Source organism: Alternaria dauci, chromosome 6 (genome assembly GCF_042100115.1).
Source record: "Alternaria dauci strain A2016 chromosome 6, whole genome shotgun sequence".
In the NCBI taxonomy this organism is placed as follows: domain Eukaryota; kingdom Fungi; phylum Ascomycota; class Dothideomycetes; order Pleosporales; family Pleosporaceae; genus Alternaria; species Alternaria dauci.
This window is the reverse complement of record NC_091277.1, coordinates 2,700,818-2,711,424: the sequence shown is the minus strand read 5'-3', so window position 1 is coordinate 2,711,424 and position 10,607 is coordinate 2,700,818. Positions and strand designations below refer to the sequence as shown.

The 10,607-nt window shown below is 44.2% G+C and overlaps 2 protein-coding genes across 2 annotated transcripts; one reads left to right on the top strand and one right to left on the bottom strand.

The window, feature by feature from the left end:
* Positions 1-876: 876 nt before the first annotated feature.
* Positions 877-2,937, top strand: ACET3X_007200 (uncharacterized protein; the record flags this gene model as incomplete). Its single annotated transcript, XM_069453414.1, has 4 exons — positions 877-1,015; positions 1,068-1,783; positions 1,831-2,001; positions 2,062-2,937. The coding sequence occupies 4 exons, from the start codon at positions 877-879 to the stop codon at positions 2,935-2,937; spliced, it is 1,902 nt and encodes a 633-aa protein (XP_069305968.1).
* A 3,819-nt stretch (positions 2,938-6,756) lies between these two features.
* ACET3X_007199 (uncharacterized protein) lies at positions 6,757-8,572 on the bottom strand. Its single transcript, XM_069453413.1, has 3 exons — positions 7,822-8,572; positions 7,379-7,773; positions 6,757-7,324 (listed from the first exon to the last, which is right to left on the bottom strand). Exons 1-3 carry the CDS (start codon positions 7,866-7,868, stop codon positions 6,795-6,797), a joined length of 972 nt encoding a protein of 323 aa, XP_069305967.1. The 5' UTR covers positions 7,869-8,572; the 3' UTR covers positions 6,757-6,794.
* Positions 8,573-10,607: the final 2,035 nt, after the last annotated feature.

Here is a 10,607-nt window from a genome sequence, read left to right as displayed (position 1 = left end):
AGTATTAGCGAAAGCGATATTAACAGCGCGGAACTTTGGCTCTTTCTGCATGGTGCGATAGCGGAGGCTTGTGAACAACTGCAATCATCGCACCGCCAGCGATTGCAAGAGCTAATACATGGTGTGGTGTATCTGCCAAACCATTATCAGGACGTCGTTGTTTTGCTATTTACGAGAAGAAGGACGAGGATTGATTTGTTGATGTAAGATTTTGGATGGGCGGGCGGCTTCGGTGGCACGCGCTCCCATCAGACGGAGGTCGGAGAACCGGCGCTCGACCCCGGCCCTCTTCACCCCGCCCCGCCACCACGTTTGTGAGTGTCGTCTCTTCTCCTCTCTCACATTCCAGCACATCGCCTATTCGGCACAACCAAATGATTACCGCGATACAATAGGCCTCCACCAAGGGACTGAAAAGCGACGTTACACACTCGTGGGTTAGCTGCGCAGCGTTATGTGAGCTGGAGGCATTGAAGCTACGCGCAGCGAAGCTCTCTCGGATCGGTCATTCCGCGTTTTCGAGCGAGCAGTTGAATCCTTAGCTTCTTATTACTTATTTTTGAGCCTCCATCTGTACGACATCCACGTGAAGGACGCGCACATCATTGACCGCGGCACCAAGCCCAGTGCAGTCTTACCCTGGAAAGGAGATCCTCTATGGCGATGGCCTTGAAGAGCAGGTTGTGTGTAAGGTGTGAAGAAATTTTCTCTGAAGCAGATACGGGCGACGTATCGAGCCAGAGAACACATCATGCTGATAGTGAATCACTATTCCAAGCAGCTGAACAAGGCTGTTACATGTGCAGTTGGACTCTCAGAGATCACGCGTGGTCTAGATCACAAGAGCATCGCGCGTCCCGATCCGTCAACCATACTATGTACAAGTGGGACGACTATATCGATGAGCAGGTCATGTCTGCTTGCGACGGGCTGCAGCTGAACATCTATGTATATGATGCGCGGGGAGATCATTCTAGTACCAGTGCGTTCTGGATGTTGGGATCAATCAACGAAGGTAATGGATATATCATATTCTAAGCGGCAAAGCCCGCGACTAATCGATCCAGACTCACATTCAGAAATCGTGCGTACGAAGCTAGATCCATCAATCAGGTCCACAAAAACATTCTCTTCGATCAGTCGTTGGATCAACAAATGCTGCTCCGAGCATGTCGAGTGCCAATTGTCATCAGATGAAAAAGTGTTGCCAACTAGGCTAGTATCTGTTCAGCCAACCGGTAACGCTTCCGACATTGTAGCGAACATATGTCACACAGACAAGCTACCCACAGAAACACCATACCTCACTCTCTCGCATTGCTGGGGTGGTGTCAAGTTTTTGACAACGACTCGCAATAATCTGAATTCATTTGAATCATCGCTTCCCGTAGGCAGCCTATCCAGGACGTTCCAAGACGCGCTCTTCGCGACAGTGAATCTGGGGTTTCAGTATATCTGGATTGATTCTCTGTGCATCGTGCAGGATGATGCCGAGGACTGGAAACGAGAGTCGCGTCTGATGCATGAAGTTTACAGATACGCTACCTGTAATGTTTCCGCTTCTGGGTTTCCTGATCCACTGCAGGGCTTTGTACTGGACCAGCGTTGTATTAGCTCAGATCCAGTGCCTGTCACTTTAGTGGACAAGGTTGCGCAACAAAGACACTCGCCTTCACAGCATGCTTCTGGAAAAGCGTACCACTTGATACACGAAGACCCGTGGCAGGAGATGAGAAGGGGCCCGATTTTCCTCCGAGCTTGGACGTTACAAGAACAACTACTTGTGTGTACCCCTACGATAAACGATCATATCCATGCGCTAATGAGCAGGCAACTCGCACCATACACTTTGGGAACGACCAAGCATATTGGGAATGCAAATGCACAGTCGCGAACGAAGTTTGGCCTCTTGGATGGCTGAACACGCCTTTGGAAAGCTTGTTTCGAGAAAGGACCGATAGCAGCTGGAAGTTCAAGCTCGATGATGTTCCCAGCACCAATGTCAGTTTCGGTCACTTGAGTTGAGATCTCAAGTCGGTCCTGTAGACTAACAAGCACCAGAACTCTCTCTACAACAGCTGGTTCGATGTTATCGAAGACTACTCGCGCCGTCATATCACATTCGCTACGGATCGTCTCCCTGCCTTGGCTGGTATTACCAAGGAATTTGTACACTATCTCGGGGACGACAGCGAATATGGGCTATGGAACAGAGATCTTCATCGCGGAATACTGTTTCAGCAGGTCGAGGATCGCGACGCACCCCAACAACCTCTATCCATGCCAACGTGGGAGAACGCCCCGAGCTGGTCATGGGTAGCCTGTGGCAAGTCCGCCGTATGGAGTTATGGCGTGCGGAACATCAAAGCAGATCACATCTGTGATGTCGAACTTCTTCGCATTACAAACACAGCACCGCTTCGGCTCCGCGGCGCTCTTATACCCTGTCCAAGCGATTATCGCGTTTTGGAGATTGTGAGCAGCAAAGAGTCATTAGGATGCAGAGTCCAGGGATCAAACGAGCATGGCTTTGTTCTCGAGTTCTGTCCGGATCCATGGTTCGAAACATATCTTCGAGAGCACGAGGCCAACATCGTACCAGTCTCGTCCTGGGGGGAATGGGTGACGGAAGATAAACAAATCAAGGCTTTTCTGGACAGTATTCTGATCATGCCAATACTTTGTTACAAGGAAACGATAAAGGAGGAGAATTACACTCAGTGTGGAACTATAATGTGTCTACTTCTGAATCTGTTGCCTGGACCAGATCGCGGTGTTTATCGACGAGTTGGCATCGTGGAGGTTTCGATACCAGGCGGTGATGAGATGGATGTCCAAACACTCCGGCAGCAGTTTGAGGCATATGGGAAACCACTCGACTCTCACCTCTTCCAGGACGAAGATTGTCACGGCAATTATGTAGTCACAGTCCTGTGAAGAGTCCTCGGAATGATACCATGATAGCAACTGCTTCGCTCATAATGAACCGGTCTTCCACAAGACCAAAGCGTTGATAACAGGTACACAACGTCATACAGGAATGCAAGACGATGCGCAACGAAGCTTAGCTTATAATCTCTCAATATAACACTTGCACATTCAACCGCACCTCAGCCTAGGGCGCTGAGAATGTGTATAAGCGTTATCGAAGTATAGACCTTGAAGACGCCGAGTCGTCCAACTCAAGTGACGGAGATACGTGAACAGTAGTAGGAAGCTGTTCCTCCATGCGCAAAGTCGATCCACTCTCCCATTCTCTTCTACCCCTTTCCTCATCAGCTGGTTCATCCGCGTGAGTTGGAAAGTCCATCGCACACAGCTCCACGACTCTGTCATCATCTTCAACATCCAAGATCGCAGAAAGCCTATATGGGTCCTTTGTATCGCGCGATGAGGCTTTGCTGCGCTGTTGTGCTGTTAAAAGGCCGTTCTTTTTGTCTTCCAATGACCTGTAGCTTCGCTTGCTTGTGGAGTTGTAGGCGCTAGTGTTCGGGGCGTAACTTGAAGAATCCTTCGTGGGCATCTTGAACCCATTCTGGCAGAACCGTATCAAGTTTCTGACAGTGGGGACCGCAGCGCATATATGTGCAATTGCACTCGAGATGAATCCAGTAATTGATGTGCCAGTCACTGTGTAGGTTGGGTCGGTGGTGTCGACAACACCTGGTAAAAACGGCAGGCGTATGATGGACATGACAATAACACTGGAGAAGGGTCAGACTAGACGAATCGGGTTTTTTGAAGACAAGACTTACCAGATACCAAGACTGAAGAAGACAAGTAGCTGAATCTTCTTTGCGGTCTTCATTTGCAACTTCCATACGATCGGGATAGGAAGACTGAAGAGGATGGTTTCAGCAATGATTTCGTATACGACCGTCAGCCTCAGGACGGCGATATAATCAATGCATTTCGCGGTTCCTTGCTCTTCCAGGTCCCAGATAGCACGAACTGGAATGCATTGGAATGCAGCTAGAGATATCAGAGGCAGGTTAAACAGAGCCGTGAAAACCATAAAGGCGAAGACTGTCCGCTTCAACCAGAGGTTGGGGAAGATGCGAATGTATAGACAGAGGATGCTGTACTTTATCAGGAGTAGTTCGACACCCCAGAATATAGTAGCAATATAGGCTGACTACAGTCAGTACATTCTTATTGGAGTTGGCAGATGAATGCATACTCCATCTTCCAATCGCCACAACGCGTGGATATGTCAGATCCCATATATGATGGCCGATTCCAGCTTGGATGTTGAATACGAGGGCAACAGTCATAGGAATAACCAAGATCTGGACGACTGTGAGTACGATGAAACTGAATTTCTCTTCGAATACCTACAACTGCTGCTAGATGGAGCCAATCGTCCCACCAAAGCTTGTTACCGCCCACACATCGGGAGCCAAAGCGCATCCCAATCACAATGATTGGTATGATTCCAGTCACATATGCCACGATCCGGATTGAGGTTGATAGGTTATCGTGCGGTCTATTGCAGATAGATGCTTGGGCGCGGAGCGTAGCTGCAAATCCGTTAGTGTTATTTCTCTCGATCACTGCGATGAACATACCGAAGGTCTCATCGTAACTGCACTGCTTTTCTAGGCATGGTTGCAAAATCCTGGTCGAATTCTTGGAACTGCATTGGCATTTCAAGTCGAGAAGCGCACAGCCGATATCAGGCACATTTTCAGTGATGCATTGCAGCTGTTGCGACGGTTAGCTGCAAGAGGTCTCCTCTGATGCGGGACGTATCTTACGGCGCACGGTGGAATCTGGCTCAACGCATCCAATGCTCCATCATCTAATGAGGCAGCATGCGTCGTGAAGCAGAATAAGCTGGCCAGCAGCACGAAGGCATACACTCGGTGGAGAGACAGAAGGAGCATTCTGACAAGACGATTTACAATGATGTGCACGGACAACAACCATTGCTCTCCAAATCTGACGAGTTGTTGTTGTACACGGATTATATCAGGAAGCCAGCTGCGACGATCAAGGGCAGATGTGTTAGTGTAGAGCGCAGGGTTCGATCTAGAAGCTATTAAGGATAAGCGCACGGGCGAGGTTGTACAAGTTTGCCGAACCTACTTATGTCTTGAAACTTAGTCGGTCGTCCTACGACGTGTGCCGTTGATGTCAACTTCATTTTGCCGGTGGAAGGGGGATTAGGGCATAATCACGAAACCGATTCGACGCAGTCAGTGGGGCTATGTTTGCGCACAAGGAAGAAATGAGATATAACAGAAATTGCTATCCTGACCGCTGGTGAAGTAGTACTGAGCGATCTCACGATGCTTACTCTAACTGATCTACTATATCGATATCTCGATCACAAGGGACAGAAAGGACCTGTATTTGAGTACCCACAAAATGGTTATGTACGCGATATCCACGATGAGTAACTCGGGTTATTGCGCCACGGCGTTGCAGGGCGGCTCGACGCAGCTCTAGAGAGTGGTGCATCTACCGGTACACTGGATGGTACCTAACATTCAACCCCTTGGAGCGATCATTGCTCCACCCCCACAAAGCCGATCGGATTCTCGGCAATGGTTGATTCTTGTGACGATCATGTACTCGCCGAACTATCGGTCAGATCGGCAAAACTCTTGATTGCAAGCACCGGTGAGCTGGTAGTCCTTACGCTAACGTTTTGATTGGCTGCCTACGGTAAAAGGGAAACTTCCGTGCCATCGGAAGTCCGTCAATACATCTGCTTGGCGGCTCGCTACACTTTCTCCAACGTATCCGTGCGCGGTGCTTGACCCTGCTACGACTCTGCTTACGAACCTGCGAAGTAAGAATGTGCGTTCCCGCTCGCGGAATGCCTGGTATGTTGGGAACTGTTATTGGTTAATGTCCTGGCGGCTTACGACCTTACATCGCGTGATATCTACAACGGGAGAGCTAGCCTGGATTCAAACTTGCAGAACGCACTTTGAACCATACCTCGTGACGAGGGCGTTGGTTTCGTCTCTGGGACCAATAGTTTGAGTCAGGAGCTTACAGCCAGTCGAAGCCAGTCCAAAGCAGGCGGTGGAATTGAAAGCCACTTGTCCTAGAGAACAATCTCACCGTTTCACTCGGGAGACTTCCTTGCTATGAGTGGTAAGCGGAGCGAACCTCAACCCAAACGCAGTGAGGATCAGGGGCGAAATTATCACACTTTATTTTGCACTGGGAATTCATTGCGAACCAACTATACCTGTCTTTCAGGCGACCTCTTCGACCTCTCAATATCTAGCCGTTACAGCAGGATCTGTAGTTGGCCAACCCCACTCACTTGTGCATTTTCAAGTAAATATCTGTGGGCAGCCACGTCTATGTTATTGACTGACAAGTAACTACCAAGATGGTACCGAATCCCTGCAGTATCGTGTCGACTTCTTTGTTTGCGAAACTTCTCATCTGAGAGCTTCCTTTTGAGCGTAGCCTATACAGATTCCCATACTTGTACCTGGCTTGTTGTTAGTTGTAGGTTCTCGGAATACTATGAACAATCAAGATAGGTGTGATTGGCGGAAGAAAAAATGGTAACACCCCAAATTTTCTTACATTATTCAGAAGACAGAATTTTTCAGAGACTCTTGTATTTTGCTCCGGTTTGCCCCGAGTTTCGTGGTCTTTCGTTTTACAGCATAGCCCGGGTAAAGCGGATCGAGGCGCAAACGGCCCCCACGATAAGCACGGCTACATCCGATTAGCGAAGCCAGATATGGTTTGGCTGGAAAATTTCGATAGAATTAGCAGTACGCTTCTGGTTAATGCTTTCCTTTTATATGTATTTGCGGTATTCATGCCTCCATCTGTCGTGGTGTAGTGATGAAATCCAAGCTCTGCGACGCACACGGTCGCGTATCCAACAGAGTGTCGCCTGATTCCATCTTCGCCAATGAAAGTGACCGGATCGCGGTACTCGGCATCTTGTTCACCGCTACCTCGTTCTCATCCGTCTTAGCAGCCCCCAAATTCATAGAAACCTTTCCTGGCATACCCATCCTACTCAGCTCCACCAATTGGTTGAGCGCCACAAACTCCAGCTCTAACTTTACAGCATAAGCAAAGCTGAAGACGATGAACTTGAGTTGCAGATAACCTGCACAATCCATATAGACGATGGCGGCATCGATGGATATGGCAACGAGCTGAACGAGCAAAAGGAGACACATAACGCTTCGTGTCTTGCTCGACTTGGTGAACCGGCCCTTCAGGTATTGGTATGCTGCGCGTAGATAGAAGTAGGAAAGAATAATGTCCTGGAGAGCAAACGTCACGACTTGGATCTTCTCGACACGGTCTTCAACATGCTGCCATGCGCGTGTGCCTAATGTACAGATTCAGTATTGCTCATCATATCCGAATTGGAAGGACTACTTACCACTTGCATTTCCTGCAGATTTCATGGTCTTCTTGCCTGCTAGCACTGTGGTCATGACTGTGTGCCACACCAATCCGTTGAAGATGATCATGCCAAGCAGGGTCCGTCGCGCCTTGTGACTTTGCATGATTACAGTGAGCCGGCTGTAGAGTACCATTGAAAATCCGGTAATCATGCCAGCCCACCCGATCTGTTGCATTGTAAATCCAACCTGCCACGGGCACCTCTGTGCATATCGTTGAATAAAGTTGCCGACTTGACGTATGGTCAAACCCCATGTAGCGACCAAGATGGAATAAAAGTATACTCCGGAACGCTTCTTCAAGGTAGTGAAGAGACGAATAGTCAGAGTCAAAGTAGACCAAATCGCCAAGCAACCGAACGTGATGAAGAAGCTATGGGAGTTGTGAGCATATTGAAAGTGCGATGCAAGCGATACATACTTTGTGATTTCTTCACCAGCGACCTGGCAGGAGTTTGGTGAGCCCATGATAGAGATGGAGTAGTTTGATTTCTCCAAAGAACTTTTAGGTTACAGTGCCTGAACCTCAGAGAATGCGGCCTTGATGTTTTCGTAGCTGTGACAATCGTTGATCGTGGCCCTCACAGAACATATAGATGCTCGACGAAATTCTGCCACGGAACAATTACCTTGGTTTCCACCGGCTTCCAGGCTGCGACCATTGTTGCTATTCCGGACGCTTGCTATGGAACTTGGCCGTCCAGCGCGGTATCGTGTACAAGGCGTCATTAGCATTCGAGCTTGTGTGTTTTTGCGGAGTAGAGGTTGCCGTAACGAAGTTTTTCGTTAAGAGACCTAAACATAGCCACTTCTTATCGTTAAGCCTCATGCGCCCTACATCGGCCCAGCATACCGGTAGCAGCAAGCGTGAAGGAAGAAATTGCATCGATTGGCTCGATAAATTGTGTTCGCTACGTGATGCGATCGCGCCTGAGCTCAACGGACGATGGGGGCGAAAGGTTTACGATAGTGGGGTCGCTGACATGCTGCAGCGTGGTGACTCATCAACCTAACTCCACCTGTGGCTACCTCTATAGAGTATAGTGACTTCTTGTACACCAAATATACATTGAAGGATTTCGTGCTAACTGGTGGGCTCGATGCGATGGCGCCGGGTCGAAAAGCGATGCACGCAAGACGCGAATGATAAGAACTGACCGCCGACGTTCAAGGCGGAAAAGCTGCATCTATTCGGCCCGCGAAGCGAACGCAACTAGGCATTTCCATTACCGTAGGAGTTTGTCAGGCAAGTGTGTGGACGATACTAGAGAAAAAGATAATAACAGTAATTGCACTTCTACGCTTTTACATTTATATTAGCTTAAAACTATCTTTTAATTACATCTCTCTATATATTGTAGTGTAGTAGTTGGTCACGTGGTAAGAGGCGAGGTAGATATAAGCTCTAATCCCCTCTCAGGTAGAAGGGCAGCTTCTTTAGATAATTTACCTTAACTAATACTGGTTCGGCGCGCTCTTTCTTCTGTTTTCTCCTCTAATTGCAGGTTAGACTCCTCCTACTCTCTCTATAACTCTTCGTTATACTATATTATACTTCTTATTCTTATGTATTCTTATACTTAGTAGTACCTACTAAATCTATATACTTAGAAATAATTATTATTTTATGATTAACTACTCTAGTTTATACTTATATACTTATTAAAGCATAACTTAAGTAAAATTATTTTAACTAAAAATAGTAATACTTAGTTTTAGTATATATTATTTTTTAATAAACTACTAATTCTTAGTAAACTATATTTCTAACTATAGTTTATTAAGGTTTAAATTATATAATATTTAAAAAGTACTACTTTTTATATATATTTTAATTATTAAATAATAAGGTAATAAGATACTAGATATATATGAGTTAAAGATAAATTACTATTAAGTTATAATAGTAGTAGAATAAGTATTTATACTTATTTTAGCTTATTCTAAACTAGAAAGTATTAGATAAGTCTAGTTCCTAATAGTATATAAATAAACTTAAACTATAATAGACTAAAGCCTAATTAGCTTACTCTTTAATTATATCTTAGTTACGTATATTAAGCGTACTACTTATAATATACTAGTATATAGAGTAAGTAAGGAGGCTTTCCTATAAGTACTTTATCTACTCTATATTAAGGGAGGGGGGTATTAGCTATCTATCTGTTATTAAACCTTTATAGAACTTTTTATAAGTTCTCCCTTTAATAATATAGAATACACTTACTACTCTTCTTATAATAATTAATTACTTCTATCTACTACTTACTTATAAATATATTACTAGCTGTACTAAGGATAAAACTTTAATACTAAGATATTAGTATCTTTATATACTCTAATACCTATATAATATTATTATAAGTATAAAGCGCTTAGTTTTAGAAGGCTTAGTAACTCTCTTAGTAACTATAGTAGCTACTATTAAATAGTATAGTAAATATAAAGTTATTATTAAAATTAACCTCTTTAAAAGTAACTTTAAGTATAAGTTCTAAACTTATATTTAATCCCTTAGCCTATTATATAAGTTTACTAAAAAAAAAATTCAACTATATGCTTAAGGAATTAGTATTTATTACTAAGATCCCCCTTATAAATACTACTATTATACTAGCTAGTAAGAGTATAAATAAAGTTAATAAGTTATTTACTCTTCTTTAAGTTATATAAGTCTAGTATATATATAATATATTAGTTACTAGTATTATAATAACTAATAAGTAGTATTAGTACTTAGAGTAAGTTTATAATAGTATTATAGAATAGGTTTAAAGAGGGTAGGATTCCTTTAGTATTAAATAGTATTATATACTTTAAGGAAGGTAGAAGGTATAAGAGGAAGCCTCTCTATATATACTTATTCTTTATTTATACTTATCTTAGGTTCTTAGATAAGTAAAGCCTAATTTATAATAAATAAGGACTTTAATAACTAGCTACTATATATTATTAATATTATTATAGAGCTAAGATAGGTTAATTTTTTATTTTCTATAAGTAGGGGGGTATTATTAAAATAAAACTTTAAAAAAGTAAAAAGTAGCTATCCCTCTACTTATTAGTTACAAAAGTTAATAAAAAAGATAAAGTAATAATATAATTTAAATACTAGACTAATTAGTATTTTGTAGTAGTAAAGCTCTAATATCTATATATAAAAACTAAAGTTAAAAAAAATTTACTAAAGGTAACTAAAAAAAGATA

Excerpts from the sequence above, each read along its gene's own strand:
- ACET3X_007199 (XM_069453413.1), bottom strand. The coding sequence starts at position 7,868 with ATGGGCTCACCAAACTCCTGCCAGGTCGCTGGTGAAGAAATCACAAA. Across the intron at positions 7,774-7,821 it reads GCTGGTGAAGAAATCACAAA|CTTCTTCATCACGTTCGGTT; the intron begins GTATGTATCGCT and ends CAACTCCCATAG. Across the intron at positions 7,325-7,378 it reads ATCTGCAGGAAATGCAAGTG|GCACACGCGCATGGCAGCAT; the intron begins GTAAGTAGTCCT and ends TCTGTACATTAG.